The sequence below is a fragment of the Daldinia caldariorum genome, assembly GCF_022478825.1.
Source record: "Daldinia caldariorum strain CBS 122874 unplaced genomic scaffold F4812scaffold_11, whole genome shotgun sequence".
Classification (NCBI taxonomy): Eukaryota; Fungi; Ascomycota; class Sordariomycetes; order Xylariales; family Hypoxylaceae; genus Daldinia; species Daldinia caldariorum.
The window spans coordinates 1,177,058-1,197,681 of NW_025953047.1; the positions used below are offsets into that span (position 1 = coordinate 1,177,058).

The 20,624-nt window shown below is 47.5% G+C and overlaps 7 protein-coding genes and 1 non-coding gene across 8 annotated transcripts; 4 read left to right on the plus strand and 4 right to left on the minus strand.

Moving 5' to 3' along the window:
* Positions 1 to 1,071: 1,071 nt before the first annotated feature.
* Positions 1,072 to 3,269, plus strand: F4812DRAFT_451811 (uncharacterized protein; the record flags this gene model as incomplete). The annotated part of the gene is made up of 7 exons (XM_047936267.1): positions 1,072 to 1,081; positions 1,156 to 1,655; positions 1,717 to 1,884; positions 1,953 to 2,038; positions 2,093 to 2,176; positions 2,252 to 2,777; positions 2,937 to 3,269. The coding sequence occupies 7 exons, from the start codon at positions 1,072 to 1,074 to the stop codon at positions 3,267 to 3,269; spliced, it is 1,707 nt and encodes a 568-aa protein (XP_047789283.1).
* Positions 3,270 to 3,556: 287 nt separating this feature from the next.
* Positions 3,557 to 4,594, minus strand: F4812DRAFT_433401 (uncharacterized protein). Its single transcript, XM_047934626.1, has 3 exons — positions 4,025 to 4,594; positions 3,891 to 3,949; positions 3,557 to 3,834 (listed from the first exon to the last, which is right to left on the minus strand). Exons 1-3 carry the CDS (start codon positions 4,450 to 4,452, stop codon positions 3,692 to 3,694), a joined length of 630 nt encoding a protein of 209 aa, XP_047789284.1. The 5' UTR covers positions 4,453 to 4,594; the 3' UTR covers positions 3,557 to 3,691.
* A 567-nt stretch (positions 4,595 to 5,161) lies between these two features.
* F4812DRAFT_433404 (sulphite reductase hemo protein, beta subunit) lies at positions 5,162 to 10,629 on the minus strand. Its single transcript, XM_047934627.1, has 3 exons — positions 10,218 to 10,629; positions 9,890 to 10,038; positions 5,162 to 9,821 (listed from the first exon to the last, which is right to left on the minus strand). The coding sequence occupies exons 1-3, from the start codon at positions 10,312 to 10,314 to the stop codon at positions 5,424 to 5,426; spliced, it is 4,644 nt and encodes a 1,547-aa protein (XP_047789285.1). The 5' UTR covers positions 10,315 to 10,629; the 3' UTR covers positions 5,162 to 5,423.
* Positions 10,630 to 11,703: 1,074 nt separating this feature from the next.
* Positions 11,704 to 13,198, plus strand: F4812DRAFT_72208 (ribose 5-phosphate isomerase). The gene has a single exon (XM_047939353.1). It carries the CDS (start codon positions 11,954 to 11,956, stop codon positions 13,097 to 13,099), a length of 1,146 nt encoding a protein of 381 aa, XP_047789286.1. The 5' UTR covers positions 11,704 to 11,953; the 3' UTR covers positions 13,100 to 13,198.
* Positions 13,199 to 13,312: 114 nt separating this feature from the next.
* F4812DRAFT_433407 (ras family-domain-containing protein) lies at positions 13,313 to 15,219 on the minus strand. The gene is made up of 6 exons (XM_047934628.1): positions 14,471 to 15,219; positions 14,390 to 14,415; positions 14,205 to 14,293; positions 14,006 to 14,135; positions 13,663 to 13,941; positions 13,313 to 13,598 (listed from the first exon to the last, which is right to left on the minus strand). Exons 1-6 carry the CDS (start codon positions 14,518 to 14,520, stop codon positions 13,543 to 13,545), a joined length of 630 nt encoding a protein of 209 aa, XP_047789287.1. The 5' UTR covers positions 14,521 to 15,219; the 3' UTR covers positions 13,313 to 13,542.
* Positions 15,220 to 17,115, plus strand: F4812DRAFT_433412 (P60-like protein). The gene is made up of 2 exons (XM_047934629.1): positions 15,220 to 15,521; positions 15,594 to 17,115. Exons 1-2 carry the CDS (start codon positions 15,370 to 15,372, stop codon positions 16,759 to 16,761), a joined length of 1,320 nt encoding a protein of 439 aa, XP_047789288.1. The 5' UTR covers positions 15,220 to 15,369; the 3' UTR covers positions 16,762 to 17,115.
* A 221-nt stretch (positions 17,116 to 17,336) lies between these two features.
* On the plus strand, positions 17,337 to 19,985 carry F4812DRAFT_433414 (FAD/NAD(P)-binding domain-containing protein). Its single transcript, XM_047934630.1, has 2 exons — positions 17,337 to 19,651; positions 19,721 to 19,985. Exons 1-2 carry the CDS (start codon positions 17,593 to 17,595, stop codon positions 19,735 to 19,737), a joined length of 2,076 nt encoding a protein of 691 aa, XP_047789289.1. The 5' UTR covers positions 17,337 to 17,592; the 3' UTR covers positions 19,738 to 19,985.
* Positions 19,986 to 20,380: 395 nt separating this feature from the next.
* F4812DRAFT_t100 lies at positions 20,381 to 20,451 on the minus strand. Its single transcript has one exon. It is a non-coding gene; the product is annotated as a tRNA-Gly (tRNA).
* Between the last annotated feature and the right edge of the window lie 173 nt (positions 20,452 to 20,624).

Here is a 20,624-nt window from a genome sequence, read left to right on the forward strand (position 1 = left end):
AAGCCAGACAGGGTCGGAGTCTGTGAATACATACCGTTACATATAGCCAAGTTGTCTCGGCTGGGGGTCGGTCTTATTCGCAACGGCTTCGGGGGTTGGAGAGACGTATTTGTGTTTTTCTCTGGTCGATGGCATCAACATTTCGTGGCGTCTTTTCTTTTCTTTTCTTTTCTTTTCTGTACCCCATGTCTCTAAAATTTATATGAAAGAGAAAAAACCCCAGCTTTTTTTGGAAAACCCCCGGGGCTCAAGTTTTAGGTTCTGACTGCTTGCAGCGTCTTCCCAGGGGAAGCTCGATGAGATCTGCCGCTATCGTATGCACAACGGATCCTGCTTCTTTACGAGCATATACATAGTAGTCACGATGTATACATTTCAAGCATATGATAGGCTAGGTTAGGTAGATAGGTATAGCTAGCATAGGTATCTAACAGCCGGAAGGGATTTAGCGGGCCAAGTCACTAGAGGTAGGTAGGTAGGTAGAGAGTCGTGAAGGGTGGGTATGCTGCAAATCTACCTACTATCCTATCAGGTAGGTATCTATACCTCCTGGCCGATGTCGCGCACCCGATGCTCAATAGTGTAGTATACTATTAAATATGAACTCTGATCGGAACTAGTGAATCCGTGGTCCAAGAAACCGCATGGTAGATCGAGTCGTTACGTAAGGGAACACATGTGAAGAGGGAGGCCCAATGTATGATGTCTCCCCCGTTTTTTTTTTTTTTTTTTTTTTGCTTTTTTGGATGGCTGTTTGTGGTCTAGACTGGGAGTTGCGGGAGAAGCATGACGTTGATTTCTAACGCAGGGACCTGTCAGCACTTGTCTCGGGACTTTCTTTTTCCCTCTTATCACCCAGACCCGGCCAGGCATGATATTGACAATAGTTGATCGATCGGCGGATCTCTAAGCCGACAAGGGCTTGGACTCGAGATTGATGTTCACTTGGCAGACGTGAAGGCGAGGATCGAGCTCGGATCCCTTATCATTCTTGACTTGATGGCGTACTTTCTAAGGGCTATAGGGGCTCTTAACAGGTAAATATCTTCAAGAGCCATGGACTGCCTCGCCATGTCCAGCGGTCTGGTTTCTCGAATTTCCCGAATTTCCCGTTCAAAACAGGTCAAAGTGTGCCGAATTACTACATCATGGCAGACCAGCTTCAGCCCGACATATATTCGCTTCCAGTTAGCCCACCCAACTTCGACAGGGTGGGCACATTCTACGTTGCATTCTGCGCAACATGGACGTTCCTCCTTTTCCTCGGCATGGCATTCCTAGTAGCGAACCGTCATAACCCGATCCTCAAGGTCCGCGGCATAGGCCTGACCCTTACCGCGATCGGCTTTCTGCACGTATACTGGATCCTCGCCCAGATCACGTATCCCATCGGGTTGACCATGCCCATCATAGCCGCCTATAGCGTGCAGTACTTCTTCATGGGTATCTGGTTCCCCTTGGGCGTCGCCACGTTTCACGCCTCCAACACCCGCTTCCTGTACGTTGCGAAGATGCAGAAGCGCTACATGGGGTCTTCCGGCTGCCAGAAGAAGCCGGGATGCAACGGAGCGGACACCTCGTGGTTCTGCCGGCTGGGAAACATGGATTACCCGACGAGGATACTGATTTACATCGGTTTGGCTTCGATAGTTCAGGTATGATTTACAACTCACGTCCCGTAGAATATGGAATAACTTGATGCTGAGATTTTGTTAGGTCCTCCTTACAGTCGGCATGTATCTCGCGTGTAGCAAATACCATCCTTCATTCGGGATCGCTCGTACGGGGCTTCCCGACGGCCCTCTAGACGCACAGATTCTCGAACTAGGCCGAGGATGGGAATGGTGGCCAACCGCTCTATGGCAAGTTATATGGACGTGGATAGTAAGTTTCTCGCGTCGTCTACGTCCCGGGTGTTGTTACTCCGATATTAACTTGACTATCCAACCTAGATAGCACCTATCATGATATGGAAGGCTTGGGGCATTCGGGATACGCTGGGCTGGCGCTTTCAGACGATAGGATGCTGTCTCTCAAAGTTGGTCGTCTTCGCGTTCATTGAGGTATCTCGTTCGCTAACACAGTTCCAAAGTCTACATGCTACACCACTGTGGCTCATATCGATGTATGTACCTGCGTTTGCGCCGGTCAACAAATACTTCTCGTCAAGTGAATGGTAGGTCGGTTGCTCGAAATCGATTTTTTTATTTATTTATCTGAGTAGCAATATTGGATTTACTAATGAACGTAGGATCCATCTATCAGTTACGATGTTTGAAATATTTACGGTTTTTGTTCCTTGTTGGTTAGTCGTGAAGCACCACAGCCTACGCAAGAGGGCAGCCGAGTCGAACGCAAAGTGGAACACGACATCACAGACCACCCTGCGAGCCTCCACAACTGGGGAGTGGAAATCCGCCTCACAGCTTGAAAAGGGCCTGACAACAATAGATCTTCTCGATCTTGAAATGGGTGATCGCCTATTCACCATGAACGCCCTCGACCACGTATTAAACGAGAACCCGGGCCCGCTGCAGGAGTTTTCGGCATTGAGGGACTTTTCGGGGGAGAACATCGCATTCTTGACACGAGTAGCGGCTTGGAAAGCATCGTGGCCGGAGGCCGCTAGTGAAGACCAGATTCGCGACGCGTTCACTCGTGCGCTGATCATTTACACGAGCTTCATCAGCCTACGAGATGCCGAATTCCCGTTGAATCTCTCCTCGCAGGACCTCAAGCGTCTTGAATCAATTTTCGAAAGGCCGGCGAGAATACTAGTAAGTGACATTTGATTTTATTTTTATTTTTTCTTTTCTTATTTCTTTTTTTTTTCTGCCTCTCATTCGAGTGTCATAGACCCGCCCCCTTTAAATCGTTGTCTCAGACCCTCTAAGCCAACGCTCGAAGCCTGAACCAACTAACCATTATTGTGATAGTGCGGCGAGGCGCGTGTCGATCCCGCCACGCCGTTCGCAGCTGAGGATGCCGAAAAGCGGCAAGGACGTAGTGGCGATGAGTGGATCGAGCTGTCAGAGATGGCGGGCCGAATACAATATGCGGGCGAAATATCCGACGCCTTCGACGTTACCGTGTTTGACAGCGCCCAGAAGCACATCAAGTACCTCGTCTTGACAAACACGTGGCCGAAGTTCGTGACCGAAATAAGAGATCGGAGGCCTTCTAGCGAGTCTGGGCGCAGTGATGGCACAGGGGAGTCTAACTCGTCACTGGCGAGCCGGATTTCAAATTTGATAAGTTCACTATTCTGATGGTAATAAAAAGGCGGTTTGGGTTTTATAAAAGGGTGGCTTTTATTTGTTAATACCTAAAAGTTAATTGTTAGTAACTATGTATTAAAGCTTCATGTAATAATATAGGTACAATACCTTCTAATTTAAATGGCTTCTTAAAGAGATTCTCGGAGTTTAACAACTCGAAGTATTCTTATGTTAAGTACCTCGCTTTACACCGTAACGAAGATGATATGTATGGCTTTTATGATGAAGCACGTAAAAATAACAAAGAGCTAAACAGAATTCTCATTTCTCATAAGTCACATGGCATAACTCGAAGAGGATGGATGAATTGTTGGTATGGCTTAACGAATTCTTCACAACTCTAAACTATCTCCTACGCAAGGCTCAAACCACTAATACCTAGCTCTCCTATAATTGTCATACCGTATTTTTACTTATAGATACATATATGAGGGCTTCGGTACTCCAGACGGAATAGGATTAATCAGGGCATCTGGCGGTAAGTCGTCGCGCCAATACTGATATATCGACAGAATAGTGTTCGGCGCAGTACACTCTTCCAGAAATTGATCCGAAGCTAAAACGATCAGTACGAACTCGGCCATCCCAACTAAGTTCTACAGAAACACGTACAATTGGCGTCGCAAGTCATATTAGCGAGTTGGGTTTCCGAAGTCCCCTTGAAAGCAATGCTAACATAATAACACATGAGTCTGTATCAGCTGTACTTTTTCCAGAACTCGGTAAACAATTTGTCAAGCACTCACGGGTACTCCGGAGTAACATCGTCACAATACCACGTCTGGTTAATCACCAAGCGCGCCGCCTTCCTGTCGAAGAGCACATCCGTGTCGACGGTATAATATCTCTCCGAGCCCTCGGGAGGCTCATCGCAAGAGGTCCAAAGCTCGTCCGGATTGCCTGGTCTAAACGGACCAGGAGCCAACTGGGGACCCGCGATATCGCAGTGCGTCGTCACGTTCGTTGCTCGGTTCGTCACGTCGAGCTGGAGGCGGCCGATCAGAGGCGGGTTTCGCAGCGCGTACTTGATGTTCCGCACGCTGAAGGTGTTGGGGGCTTCCGAGGTCGCGGAGCACAGCGGCGTATCGTGGCCTGCTGGTGGGACGGCACTCACGAATAACCCTGTCTCGGTGCCGAATAGGACGGTTGAAATGAATCGCAACTTATTTCCCATTTCGAATTACCTTAGTACCTACTACCTAAGGAGGTAGGTATATTTGTGCGTAGCCTCGGTGAATTGCTTATGGACGTCGAAACGAAAGTTGCTGGAAGACGACGGGAGGTCCACGTCCACCACCCTCTTACACGGGTGAAAGCACGCCGACAACTCACCTGTGGACTTCCGCTCAGCATTATAATATACTCTTATATCAGGAAACCAATAAACTACCTTATCATTTGGACCAATAGGCACCGGGAGGTTCTCTGGCTATACCCCACTCCTTGTATGGCTGAAGGGTTATTATCCGGTTTGCCCCTTATTGACGCGGCGATAGATGGCTCTACCAAATTGCCATCCCGGCAATTAAAATGAACAGGTACAAGTACATTTATGGAATATGATTTCCCTGGTATTGCCTTGGGATTAGACTGCTGGTCGTGTTCAAGTAGCCGTTATATCTAAGTGCCAGCAATATCTTGACTTAGGCATTGGGAAAGGAAGTCTTGCCTAACAGTAACAACTCTTCCCAAAATATAAATCCGTGTAGTAGATTAGTTACGGTTACGCTTTTTTTATCAACTATGCGAACTGTTAGAGAGGTTGTGATGGGAACTACTAGTGTTGTCCCCGTAAACTCGACGACCGCACCCCTAAGGGGTTATGTCTAACTTGTGAGGTAGACAGCACTAGTACACTGAAATAGTTCAATAGAAGCAATAACTTAAACTTCAAATATGTTTCTTTTATTGACAATTCAGAAACCCTGTCGTTCTATGAAAGACATCGAGTTCCTTAGCGTGACACCTGTTTTAAGTGTGGCTATACATCCCAATCCAAATATATACATGGCTCCTCTAACGCCACTCCTTGATGCAATGCTTTAACAATTCATGCTCTGGTATTTATTTAGATGATAGAAAAGATCATTCATCCTCGAAGTCTTCCTCGGCGACCTGGAATGTGCATGTTAGCAACGGCAATGTCTATCTGAGTTTCAGGAGATCTTCACTTACGTTGTCGTGGAAATCTTGTCCTCCCTTGGTGGCTACGATGATACCAGCTCGGATACAGAAGTCACCAAAATGTTCGCCTTCTTCGCGCTCTAAGGCATATCGCTTGAGCAATGGCTTCATAATGGCTAATATCTCGTCTTCCTTGATACTTGACCGGTATAGCTTGTTCAGCCGCTGTCCGTGGTATCCACCGCCGAGGTACATGTTATAAGCACCGTATGCTTTACCAACGAAGGCAACTTCAGCCAGCCAAGGTCGCGCGCATCCGTTAGGACATCCTGTCATACGCATAACAATGGACTCCTTTCCTAGACCGTTCTCCTCAAGGCAGTCCTCAAGCTTGGTGATGAGTTGGGGCAGATAACGTTCACTTTCGGCCATAGCGAGACCGCAGGTGGGGAAGGCGACACAGGCCGAGGAGCTGAGACGTAATCCAGAGAACTGGACGTTGTCTAGCTTATACTTCTTCAGAAGCTCCTTCATCTGCGGAAGATCTTCATCTGCAACATTGCTAAGAATTAGATGTTGATTGCCCGTTAATCTGAACTCGCCCTTGTGAACCTTGGCAATCTCGCGCAGACCGGTCTTCATCTGGAAATCGGCCGTGTTTTCGATTCGGCCGTTCTCGATAAAGAAAGTGAAGTGGTTCATTCCAGTTTCATCCTTCTGCCAGCCGAAGGTGTCAACGTTGCTCTTAAAGTGGAACGGACGTTCTGGTTCGAAGGTCTTGCCCCATAAGGCCTCGACCTTAGAACGGAAAACATCAACACCCATATCGTCAATGGTATACTTTAGTCGAGCGTGCTTTCGGTTCTTGCGGTCGCCGTGGTCTCTCTGCACGAGCATAATTTTCTCACAAGCAATATGGACGTCATCAGTCTTGACGAAGCCCATCATACGACCGGTCTGGGGATAGGTTTTCTTGTTATTGTGGGTTGCACCCATTCCTCCTCCAGCAAGGACGTTAAAACCCTCTAATTGGCCGTCGTCGCCTTTAATGGCAATAAGGCCGATATCGTGAGCGTAGACATCCGTATCATTGTGCGGCGGAATGGCGATTGTAACCTTGAACTTTCGAGGAAGATAAGTCGGACCGTAGAGGGGCTCAAAGTCTTGAACTGCATTACCGGCAACTTGAGTCTTCTCGTTGTTGTCATCTGTGAGCCAGATCTCGTGGTATGCGGTAGTAGACGGTAGAAGGTGGTTGCTAATCTTCTTCGAGCATGCCCAGACTTGTTTGTGGTACTGAGATTGAGTGGGAAGAGAACTGCACATGACGTTTCGGTTAACATCACCGCAGGCAGCAATCGTGGTCATTAAAGACCTGTTTATAGCTTGCATTGCTGGCTTAAGCTTTCCCTTGACTACGCCGTGGAATTGGAATGTTTGCCTCGTAGTGAGCTTCATAGTCTCGTTTCCAAGGCTCGTGCTAATGTCGTCCATCTGGATCCATTGCTTTGGTGTAGCCACACCACCAGGTAACCTACAACGAATCATGAACGAATAGGCAGGTTCTAATCCCTGGGCTTTCCGTTCATCACGAACATCTCGATCGTCTTGCATATAGGTACCATGGAACTTGGTAAGCTGTTGGTCAGAGGCAGAGATAGCGCCAGTGGTGGTATCTCTCAAACCCTCCGCGATAGTGCCTCGAAGATAGTTTGAGGCTAACTTGATATCCTCATTTGTCAGCGGTGCTGGTTCCTCGGGTAAGCCTTCGATGTCTGCCACACCAAGTGCTTGCCATATCTTGGGTTCCCAGAGTGCATATCCAGTCTGGTATCCATCAGGATCTTGGTCGTCACCAAGTCCGATTTCAGCAAGTTGCTTGGCACCAAAGTTCGCGAATAATCTATCAAGGTCTTTAGCAGGCTTGTTGTAGTAAACCCTGTCTTCTTTCCGCGGCCAATAATGCTTATCTCCAAGACCGAAAACCGAGTAGTTCACTGATGCAAGGTCCAAATCGGTATTATCCTTGATGGCGTCCCAGAAAGGCTTTCCGTTTTGGGGGAATTCTCCCTGACCGGCCGTCGAAGTGATCAGTACAATATTCTCTTCCTTGGGGAGATCTTCAACGGGATAATCCTCCATCGCCATCACGACAGTCTTCAAACCTCTGGCGCGACCTCTGGTTCCAAGCCGCTTAGCCAACGACTGCGCATTTCCATTATCAGAAGCAAATAGAATTGTCAGCGGCGCACCGAAGAGACCTTCCAATAACTGGTTGTACGCGTCTCGGGCCTTTCGCTTCTGTTGTGCGCGAACCTCCGTGCCAAAATCCTGAGACAGACTGGCAGCAAATACCGGCTCGCGTCGCATCAGTTGGGTTAGTTTGTTATCTCTTGCTAGGAACTCTTTCAGTTCATTCTTAACCCGTTCGGAATCGAGAGAGAAGTTAGGCTCTCCCTTCTCTTCGTTCTCAGGGTTCCATCTGTACAGCGGCCAGTAGCCGAGATCTACTGCCTTCTTGGTCTCTTGCAAAACGGTCAACGGGGAGTCGTGTTCGCCGAAGTATGGAAGGTATGCAAGAACGACTGAAGGACCGTTGAACTTGTCGGCTTCGAGCATAGCTTGGAGAACTTGGGTGTATGAACTGTAGACGGCAGTGGAGGCGACATAAGCGTTGCCGAAGTTCATCGCGTATAGGCCGATATCCTTCTTTCGCCTCTCGGCATCCGCTGCGGCCCGTTCCGAGTAAGGAGTCGAGTCGATGATAAGCATGTTCACATTTTCTCCAGATGCTAGGACATGGTGTACACCAGAATTTCCAAGATCATATGCCCAAGCATCAGACCCAACAAGCCACAAAGACTCTTTCCGGAATAGGCCCTTGCTTGACAGCAGATCACGCGCAACTGACGATCCATCCGTCTCAAGTCGTGCAATAACATCGTCTGCAAGCTCTCCAGCTTGTTTAGCATCTTCAGCATTTGCGGCCCACTTTGCCAACCAATCGACTGGGGCTTCAGTAACGAAAGACCCGGTGCTAGCGGCTTGCTTGACCTCCTTGACGAACCTTTGGCGATGCTCCTTTCGGGCCAAGAGAGATCCGAATCCAAATTCAGGGCTGGCTGCTATCGTGGCCGAAACGCCAGCATTGTTCGAATTGAGGGCGTTCGCTACGTAGACTCGGTTGCCAAACAGTTGATCGAGGATTTTCGTGTAAGCGGTTTCTAATTTGGGTTGTTCTAGGCCGTGGTCCTTAGGCTCTTCTGGGCCATTTGTCTTCCCTACTTCCAAGTTTTGTAGCGGCTTCTCAGAAGTAAGATTCTGGAAGATACCTCTAAGGGCCTGATGGATAGTATCGGGAGTGATATATCCTAATTGATGGCCAACAACAGTCTCGACGCCACCAAAGCCGCTTTTTACTGACGTTAGAACATCGATTAGTAAAGGCCCCCATTTTGTGGTTTTTCGCGAAATCTGTTCCAACACGGCAATGCGTTTCACGGATTTCGGAATAGCCTCAATAAGCTTTGATCCTAACCACGGGCGGTATAATCTAACAGTGATTAATCCAGCCTTAGCGTAGATGTCGTCGGGCTTAGCCGCATCAAGCGCCTCGCCGAATAGACCCGCGTCAGAGCCAAACACAAAAATCGCATTCTCTGCGGTTGCCGGGCCAGACCACTCGAAGGGATTGTAAGCACGCCCAGTAGCGGCCTTCAGCTGAGCCCATATCGAGGTAACGTATTTGTAAATATCCTCAGATGTAAGGAGGGGTGGTGCAGCATCGATTGTTGTGGCTGAAGATACGCTCGGAGGGGCGCTGGAGTTGCTTTGCTGGCTAGACTTGTCCGAGCCTTCTGAAGATGCTGCTTTCGAAGCAGCGCTTAGAATAGTCGAGTCGGCCAGAGCGTTAGATGTAGAGCTGGGTCGTCGTTCGGGTTGATCCGAGGCATAAACGACTCTCCCGTCGTCGGCGTATATGCCGGACTCTGCGGCAGAGCTAGCTTGGTATCGGCGGACGTTGTCCAAGTTTAAAAGGTCACGAACTAATGCGGAATCCTCTGTAGCGATCGGCTTGTCGTGGGAAGAAGCACTTGGATCGAAGAAGTGGATGACGCCTTTTCCAGAACGCACGGCCAAAGCATGGGCCGTGGTGGCCATATCCTGTGCTTCCTGAAGCGACTCAGACTGCAAGAATGTCCATCCCGAATTCCTGATAGCAGTGATGGAAGAATAATCGGGGAAGTTAGCTGGGTGTAGAGAAACATGGATGACGACTGGATAATTCGCTAGCTTGTATAAGTGCGCAATGGAAGGGAGGAGAATAGCTGAAGTGGTAGTGACAGAGGTCAGACGACCAGAGCGAATTGGAGCGAAGACGGAGAGAAGGGGATCGTTATTGTGTCGAATAGATTGGACCTAGGGTTATTGCGTTAACTTATAAGTCTTATTGACTACATCTTGGGGAAACAAAGGTTATACTATACCTCTGGCACGGAACCTTCTGTCTTAGTGACTAGATTGGGGTCCTTTCGCTCGGCGTATCTCTTAAGGTGAGAAGAGAATGCCGAGTCTTGACCGCGTGACGGTTGTACGGAGACAATGACATCGCTGGCAAGGTATGCGATTCGCGCCACTATAATAGTAGAACAATATTAGATGGCGGGGCACATGTGAAAAAAATAAAAAGTTGAAGCAATCGAGATCAGGTACACAACAATATGGAAGTGTAATATAATAATAGAGAGAATACGCAATAGCAAGTCCCTAATTAGAAACCCGTATAACGGTAGTAATGATAATAAGTTTACTTACCTGCCTCTTCAGGCGTGCGAATCTGGATATTCTGCGTCGCCATGTCGGACTCTGATTTGGAAGCAGAAGAGTCTGCTTTTCCAAAGAGAAACGACATGATGGCCAAACCTCTCTACATATAAAATAAGACCCTGCGCTAGAGATAAATTTTCCCCGGCATTGAAAAAAAAGGAAAAGCGGGAATTCTACTATGTAGACAATGGCGACAGCGTAACTAATAAAGGATAGGTATCTTACCTTAGGTATTGTTCCTAGGTAGGTAGGGACCGTTAAAGGATTGCTAAAGCTTCTCAAGGGTAGTTCAGACCCCGAATGTGGAACTTTTCAATGGCCCCGCAAAATGCACAATTAGTTCGTCATTCACTGCAATCACGCAATCGCTTTAGCCTCGAGTCTTTTCCTAAACTTCTGCCAATAGCCATTGACACTTTGTCAGAAAACGCCATCGTTGGCCAACCACATTCCCGGGTTATAGCTCGCATCATCTCGAACCGGTAATCGGGCAACCCCATATTTTGGTAGCCAATCAGCTTTTACTTTTTAGCCGTACATATCGAAGGACCGATAGCCGCCCACATCTTTCAACATGTCGAAAGTGCTATTAAAAAAACATTCGAGTATCACCCGAACAATCATTCATTAAACTTTTTTATTTCCTTTTTCAATGGTTCAAGTTTGTATCTTCCGGTGACCTTTCCGGCATTAGTCATAGCCTTGTACGTTGCTTGCCGTCTTACGTATACCAGGTAGGTAGTATAGTCCTTTGCCGATAGCCGGAACACTTATACTCGACACATACTATGTAGAGTATGCACAATTTGAACACGAGTTGGATAAAGAGTAAACTGTACATACCTTATATCAATGTTAAGACTCGTCTTATAAAACCATGCCTACTTTATTTAATTTCATGCCATTGCTTTTTTAGTAATAAAAGTAGCAACAGTAAGCGGATGAGTCGCCAAGCTGAAATCACGATACTCAACTATAAGAGCTCTGGGAACTTTAGTCTTTAGGTCAAGGTTTGATTTCCGAATATCATCTACCATGATACAAGAATATAGGCCGAATACCGCAGGGGCCAAAACCCGAAAGCATCTCGGCCAGGATAAAAATCGGCATTCCGTGCCGTAGGGTATAGCGCAATTGGGACCATAGTAAACAACATGATATACATGTTGAGGGAGTTACAGTTTACTAAGTCTAGAACAGGTACGTACCTTGTAATAAAAGTCATTAACAAGGTTAGAATGCTGGATAAGTATGTCCAAGGGACATATGATAAAACACCTAGACAAGTATTCAATTTATACAAGTATATAACTAAACAACACTAAAGAACATTGAACATTGAACTTCGAAGGAGAAGCCACACCGTACACGTCCCCCAAAGTATTGAGCCTCACAGCTGAGTCATCCTTCGTCGGATCCGGAGATCGGGGACAGGTCCCTTGCTTATTCCCAGTCATCCCTGCCCGCACTCACGTCACAATTAACCACCACGGGAAGAACATCGTGACGGTGGGGCTCCAAGCTTTAATTCAAATAAACATTTCGTTCATCTCAAGTTGAAGGGCTGATTAATAATAATAAAAAAACTCGAAAAATAGCTGCCAGCTAAACAATCAGTTAAAAAGAATTGGCGTTCAAATTTAAAACAGGGTTAATTTTCCCCAGCTCATCCTTTTTCGTTATTAAAATTAACAAAAAAACCCTTGTCTTGCCTCGGGGGTTTCATGAGTTCATTGTTCCCGCGGGCTGTCGCAAGCGCACTTTCTTCCCCAGCCCATTGTCTCGACAATCCACGTGCGGTATTTAGAAGCTATCCCGCTTCTTTATCCAGCTCCGCGTTTGCACCTCTAAGTCGGGATACGCACCACAGAGCGAACTGCCATACATCATCATTACCTCTCAGCCGTCGTCGTCCAGCAGCGACTTTCTTAAGAGCTATTTTAGAGACAACAATAACGAAAGGAAATCCGAGGACAATGGCGTCAACAACAACAGCGGCGGCGGCGGCAGCGGCGGCAGCGGCAGCAGCAACGTCCACTAGCCTCATTGAGGTCGCTAAGCGGGCTGCGTGCCGGCAGGCCGTAGCGGACCACTTCAGCCCGACGTTCAGGTACGTCGGCATCGGGAGCGGCAGCACGGTGGCCTACGTGGTGGAGGCCATCGCGGAGCTCGGCCCGTCCGTGACCGGGAAGATCAAGTTCGTGCCCACGGGGTCGGGGTCGACGGCGCTGATCCAGAACGCGGGGCTCTCCGTGCTGCAGGTGCCGGACCTGCTGCTGGAGGTCGGCTTCGAGCCGGGGTCCCCGGACCACCAGCCGATCGACATCTACTTCGACGGCGCGGACGAGGTCGACGCCGAGCTCAACTGCATCAAGGGCGGCGGCGCCTGCCACTTCCAGGAGAAGCTTGTCTCCCGCCTGTCCAAGTCCTTCGTCTGCGTCGCCGACAGCCGCAAGAAGGTGCCCCGCCTCCTCACCAACTGGTCCTACGTCCCCGTCGAGGTCTCCCCCATGGCCGGCGAGTACGTGCGCCGCGAGCTGCTGCGCCTCGGCAGCACCGACCCCAAGATCCGCGTCTCCGGCCCCACCTTCATGCGCACCATAACCGACAACCACAACCACATCATCGACGCGCCGTTCCCCACGCTGCTGCTCAACAGCGAGGCCGACAAGCTGGACCCCGCCAAGGGCCTCTGGACGCCGGACGCGCTGCTCGCGCGCCTCAAGAAGATCTACGGCGTCCTCGAAGTCGGCATTTTCTCCGGGCTGAACGGCCCCCAGGTAGCACAGCTGGACACGGACGTAGAAGGGGTAAAGCCCGTAAAGGCATACTTTGGCACGCCGGATGGCCAGGTAGAAACATTGGGATAGACGGCATGTCTGTGTATTGCGAGGCCGGATATTCCGGAAATGTCACGAAATCTCGTCTATATCCTTGCTATCACTTATACGAACATCAAAACTACATGTGGTCAGAGATGGCATATAGGTCTCTTAAAAAATAATAAACCGTTGAAAAGTTTACAAGTAGCACGAGCGTGCAACGTATGGGAGTTTTACTTTAGATCTCATGTCGACGGCACTCAAATTTAAAATATTGAAATTTGAAAAAAAGGGTGATTACATAGTTATAATAAACGTCATACCTGTAATGGTTCTGCTAATCTTCTTCTCGTTACTTTGCTTCGTAGGATCATTCGTATTATACAACATCTCTTTGTTGATTCACTCGCTATGCACGGAAATATCCTGCTTGACCCTCGCATTTTCCTCATAAGGCCCATGTTTCTTTCTCTGCTACCACGAGCACATTACTAACAAGCACATCCTTCTTGCTGGGCAGCTGGTGCGTTTGTCTTTACATCGATCACTACACTTCGTCAGCTGGATAACTCCTCCCAGGGTTTTTACACACGCAACAAGTTATAACTTACTCTGTGACGAAGCCTGTGCCGCGGCATCTGTCCCCGCCATACCGGGAAGAGCCTGCGCTATCCTCCTGAAGAGGTTCTTCACGTTGTGGCCAAGCTTCGCACTTGTTTCGACGAACATCAGGTTGTTCTTCTTGGCTTCCTCCTCACCCTGCGCCGTAGTGACTTCTCGCTTCTCGTTCAAGTCTGTCTTGTTCCCTACTAGCACGATGATAACGTCGTTACCTCGTTCCGCGCGTACATCGTCGATCCATTTCTTCGTATTTTGGAATGATTTCGCATCTGCCCATTCGTATTAGCCTACTTATAACCCAGCTTGTAAATCAGGGAAGCGTCAGCCTCGTACTGGAAATATCGTAGACAACTACCGCAACGCTCGAATCGCGAATGTACGAGGGAATCAGACTCCTAAATCGCTCCTGCCCTGCCGTATCCCATAACTGTAGTCGCACCGTTCGGTCTTCAAGGTACATTGTCTAACCCTTGCTTGTTAGCCGAGATACCTTGTGACGTCTGTAGCATTCATTCCTTGAGGTGTAGCCTACCTTGGACAGGAAGTCGATACCGATCGTAGCTTGATACATGTTATCGAAAGAGTCGTACATGAACCGCGTTATTAGGGATGTTTTCCCGACTAAGCCGATAAAATATTAGCTACCGCCCAGAAGCGCAATCGGTTTGCATTGAAGCCGTTTGGTAGATCGTGAAGTTGACAGAGTAGACGGCATACCGCTTTGTTCACCGAGAAAAACCAACCTAGGATAATGTTAGCGATAAAGCTTGGATTATACAGAAAGTTGGGCAATAGTACTTGAATTTCAATGGGTTGTTGTACCCGCCTGCTCCTCCGGTCTGTGCCATGTTCGCGTCTGATTGCTGATTGTTGATTGTGGTGTTGTAGTGTTATAGTAGTGTTGTTCTTTGGGCGATAATGATCGATAGTCGTCAAGAAGAAAACTCGACCTGGTTTATTAATAGGCGGTTTCGAGGTGTGGAACCAGAGGATGGTACGGATAATGAAATCACAAGACGGGCAGTCGATTTGTAGGAACTCAAGAATGTTCTGCTTGATTAAAACCGGAAACAAGAAAAAAGAAAAAAAGAAAAAAAGACAAACAGTGAATTTAAATTTCGGTAGAATTATTCACTGTATAATATTGTTATACTGTAAGAAGCGGTCGGGATGAAAATCGACTTATTAAAGAGTTGTTCTTTCCCACCTTGCGTACAATAGGAGGCGGTCCCTTTTTCCATACTTTGTATGAAAAATGCGCTTGGGCTTCGCAGCCTTAACAGATTGGTGGATTTAACTTGGAACTGGGGTCTGAATACGGGGCTACTTTTAATGGCAGCCGTTGGCAATCGATAGCATGCCCCGTCGCTTTTGAAAGAGGAATGGCCGATCTTCCAACCCCAGCAGCCCAGTCAAAAGCTCAGAGTCAATTGGACGAGTCAATTAGACTTAAGTGGCTTTACATAATCACGTTAAGTGGAGCAAGTCAGGTAGCTACCTTATCTGCTTATCTAGGTATCTTATCATATCGACTGGATCTCGACCCTGAAATCTGTAAAAATTTCTGGTTTGAACAGCCCCACCAACAAGTAACGGAGTCAAGGATTTCCGTTTTTGAAGCATTCAACAATTCAACTACTCACAATTTTTTGTCTGTAATATTTTTCAAAATCATCGATTTGGCTTATACTACAGACATGCCTGTTATTCAACCACTAAAGGGGCCGACGGAGGCCCCTGCAACTTACAAGCAACCTTCAAGGAAAGGGAAGAAGGCCTGGAGAAAGAACGTCGATGTAACGGAGGTTGAGAAGGGTCTGGAGGAATTGAACGAGGAAATCATCAAAGGGTTCGCACAATTACATTCTCTTAGGCACTTATTACTTACTAGGTACCTTATACTAACATTGTCGTAACACAGTGGTGTAATTGCTGAGCGACCCTCGGAAGAGCTCTTCGTTCTCGATACAGTAGGCGATGCCTCATTAGCGAAGAAATTCCCAAAGAATACTTCAAAGTCTCTAAAGGCCGACGAAATAATTGCCGCACGGTCAGCTATTCCTGCTGTTCCCTTGCGCAAACGCCCAGGAGACAAGACTACCGATGGCATTATCCCGGCTAAGCGACCACGAAGGGAATATGTTACACAGAAGGAACTCTCTCGATTGCGCAAGGTAGCAGACGGGTTTCATGAATCTACAATAGAGGTACTGGATGCTACTTACGATCCGTGGGCAGTAGAGGCCAAACCAGAACTACCAGCGGATATAGAGGACAAAAGAATAGAAAAGAAAAAGGCGCCCAAAACTCTGTATCAGAAACCGATCTCGCTCCTAGCGAGTGGGAAGATGCCAAAGGCTGTGCCGAAGCCCACAGGCGGATACAGCTACAACCCGGACTTTACTGAATACGAAGCCCGCTACGTGGAAGAATCAAATAAAGCTGTCGAAGCAGAGCGCAAGCGCCTAGAAGCCGAAGAGGCGGCACGTCTCAAGGCAGAAGCCGCCGCTAGATCAGCCGCAGAGGCGGAGGCTGCGGAAGCTCGAGCGGAGTTATCCGAGTGGGATGAGGACTCGGAATGGGAAGGCTTTCAAAGTGATGGCGAGGAGCTCAAGGTCAATGCCAAGCGACCAAAACGCAAATCTCAGGCACAGAGGAACAGAATTCAAAGGCGAAAGGAGGAGGAGCGCCGACTTAAGCACGAAGCGAAGACCAAGATCCGAAAAGCGCAACTGGAAGAGATTAAGCGAATTGCACAGGAGGTTGCCGAGCGTGAACGCGAACAGAACTTGGCACTCGCAAACCGCGAACAGAACGATAGCGATAGCAGTGCTGATGATAATGACGAGGAACTCAGACGCCGTCAACTGGGTCGAATGAAGCTACCAGAGAAAGATCTTGAGTTGGTCCTTCCAGATGAATTAGCAGATTCCCTGCGACGTCTCAAACCCGAAGGTAACTTGTTGAAAGACCGTTACCGGAGCTTACTGCTGAGAGGAAAGGTGGAAGCCCGAAGGAGGATACCGTTCAGAAAACAGGCCAAGACCAAGCTCACAGAAAAATGGGCTTACAAGGACTTTACCATTTAGAGTCAGCTGCATTTTTTCGTATACGAAAAGCCCACGATGGGCCTAACTAATGACAAATAAAAGATGAATATTATCGGCGGTATTCGGTGCTCTGCACGGGAGAATGCGGTGTTTTCGGTCCTATGAAGACGCATTAGAATCGGAACGAGTTAGGTTAATTTAGGTACTGTACCTACCTCCTAGGAATCGGCCAATACTACGACGTTCCAATGCATAAATTTCTAAGAATGAGCCCCTATCTAGTAGAATATTCGACAACAAGTTCTGAGACTTACACTCTGTAATACATAGCAAATATCACTGTTCCAGATATCAGGTAACTAACTAAAATCCCGTAGTTATTCATTGTTGACCTTTATGAACTTTGGCAACTGAGGAAGAGCCGGGATGAAGCTTTTTGATATGTTGGCTAATGCAATGCGGGTCTAAGCCAAGCTTTGAAATTCCACGCTATTCGTAGCTTTTGGTGACGGCGATCGGAGTTCCACTCCAGCGGGTATGACGCACTACATACCTAAGTACCTAATCTATTATCCTATGTAATACAAGCAAGAGGGAACAAGTTAGGTATAACAGGAAAGCACCGAAAAAAGGCGAAAGAGCGAAAAGGCCATTTCTTTCTTCTAACAAGAATCAAATTTCTTCAACTTTAATTACCCTCGCTTTTTTTTAAAAAAAAAAATTATACAAGCGCTTAACAATTTCCACTTGTTAACTTCACTCTACGTACATACCTACCAAGGTACCTCCTATCAACTCGACATGTCATTTCCTTTCATATAGTCTCTCTCCTCTTTCTATAACTCAAGCTGGTAAGAAGCTACTACAAAGATGCCATCACAGCTAGGAGCTGCTAGAGCTCTCGCTTTACGCGTTGGTTACCATAGCTCTCCTAGCTATAGAACCAGACTCACATCATCACCTCTATTAAGACAAATAAGACCTACTCGTACTTGTCAATTTAGTATTCTATCCCGACCGAATTCTCCGAAACGAAACGGCCCCATCAAAGCTATTCAATGGCTGTTCCCGTCGCGGCGCATTATGCGCGGAATTTCTGGAAAACCCCTTCCACAAACACGATCCGCAATCCTTAACTTTGCTTATCGTACAGCAGCAATAATTGGCACAGGAATTGGATTTATAGGAGTACTATTCGCTGCATTTTTCGTATATGACGCAACAACTTATAAGGAGTCGGTTACGTCTGGCGATTGTCATGTATCTGAAGCGGCACTATCCCCACGTCGGGGAGGACCTAAAAACCTTCCAATCGTAGAAGCACTTCTCGACGACGACGATAGTGAAGAAGCAAGGAGGAAGAAGGCGAAACCTCGCCTCGTTATTTTAGGTAGCGGCTGGGGAAGCGTCGCGTTACTAAAGCAACTCAACCCCGAAGATTACCACGTCACCGTTATCAGTCCCAAAAACTACTTCCTATTCACCCCTATGTTACCATCTGCAACTGTTGGTACCCTAGAAACGCGAAGTTTAGTCGAACCTATTCGAAGAGTGTTAACTAAAGTCGGCGGGCACTTTCTCCGAGCCTCGGCTGAGGATGTCGAGTTTTCGCACAAATTAGTTGAAGTTTCGCAGATAGACTCGAGGGGAGAGGAGGTTAGGTTCTACGTACCATATGACAAGCTCGTTATCGCAGTTGGATCCGTGACAAACACCCACGGCGTCAAGGGACTCGAAAACTGCTTCTTCCTTAAAGATATTAACGATGCCCGCATGATTAGAAACCAAGTAATGAAGAACTTGGAGCTTGCCTGCCTCCCAACAACACCTGACGACGAACGCAAGAGACTATTATCATTTGTGATCAGCGGTGGCGGACCCACGGGCGTTGAATTCGCAGCTGAGCTCTATGATTTGTTAAACGAGGATTTAACTAAGAGATTTCCTCGACTCCTACGGAATGAGATCTCAGTCCACTTAATACAGAGCCGAGGCCACATTCTTAACACTTACGACGAAGAGCTTTCTAAATATGCCGAAGATCGATTTGCTCGCGATCAGGTTGACGTACTTGTTAACTCAAGGGTTAAAGAGGTACAGAAGGACAAGATCATATTTACACAAAAGAATGACGATGACACAATCATCACTAAAGAGCTTCCCACGGGATTTTGTCTATGGTCAACCGGCGTTACTCAAGCCGAACTGTGTCGGCGCATTGCGACGAAACTGGGACCTGCGCAAACCAACCGCCATGCTCTCGAAACTGATAGTCACCTCAGACTTAATGGTACTCCTCTAGGCGACGTCTATGCTATTGGGGATTGCTCGACTGTTCAGAATAATGTTGCTGACAACGTCGTCACCTTCCTACGCGGACTCGCTTTCAAGCAGGGCAAAGACCCCGAAACCGTAGAGCTCCACTTCAGCGACTGGTGTGATGTGGCAAATGAGGTGAAGCGGCGGTTCCCGCAGGCGTCGTCACATCTAAAACGACTGGACAAGCTATTTGCGCAATTCGACAAAGACCAATCGGGAACCCTAGACTTTGGAGAGCTACGCGAATTATTGAAACAGATTGATAGCAAGCTAACATCGCTACCGGCGACGGCACAGCGCGCTAATCAACAAGGCATGTATCTAGCTAATAAATTCAACAAGCTAGCACAATGTGCGCCCGGCTTGCGTGCCAACGATATTCGCGACGGCGACCTCGATGCAGCTTGCTATAAGGCTTTCGAATATCGCCACCTCGGAAGCCTGGCATACATCGGCAACAGCGCCGTGTTCGACCTCGGCGGTTGGGGTGTCAGCGGTGGCTTGTGGGCCGTGTACGCTTGGCGTAGTGTGTATTTCGCACAGAGCGTAGGGGTCAGGACGAGGGTGCTAATGGCGATGGACTGGGCTAAGCGGGGCCTGTTCGGACGAGGTACGGAATAATCCCATCACTCTAACCTCCTAACTTTCGGACTATCAGTATTTACTAACTTGTTGATAGATCTCGTGAGCTTCTAACTAAACTAATACTTCTGGAAAAGACGAAGATGGCCTCAGGTTAGGCTAAGGAGTTACACTTTTTGTGATGAGTTATATCAAAAGGTACCTAGCTTAACCTTTATAAAGGACAAAATAGACCGGGGCTTTCTTGGTGAGGATGGGAAAATGTGTATAGCCTTTACGAAGTTATGTACCTTAGAAGATAGAGCCTCAAGGGACCAGGATTAGTGCTAATATAAATGAGATATACCCGTTTTGATCAATTACAAGTTGGCAAAAGCTAATTTTGAGGTCTTTCTTCACCCAGATCTATAAAGTTAAGGTTGCCGCAAGTATAGCGCCTCTTTGGCAAACTCATAGTAGTCACTTAAGGTGATGAATACGTATCTGACCTATTCATAAACTCTTTGATATACTAAAGTTGAAGTATTGTATCTAGCATAGACCCACCCGTAAATATCCACTTGCTTTCTTGGAAAATAAGACCAGGAAAACATATTTTATTACACAGGATATAACGAATAAATAAGGCCAAAAAAAGAATGTTTACTTGTTGCCAATTGCCGAAAATGCGTCCGGGTACCTAAAACATGTGTGTGTTATAGAGATCCGCATGCGCATGTATTAGAGAATATGCGAACAAGAAAAATAGAAAAAGACATGCATCAGCCGCGAATCGAACGCGGGGCCCATCGATGGCAACGATGGATTTTACCACTAAACCACTGATGCTCTGGACTGTTCCATGACTTTTGCAAATTTAGCTAGCGTTATAAGCAACCATCCTTTTCTAGGTTGAAAGTCTTATTGGAACGTTCCTTTCACCGATATGCCACGGACTTATAAAATGTTAGTCTGACAGGCCGTTAATATGAGTTGTCTTTTGATTCGATCCGAGGAGTTAT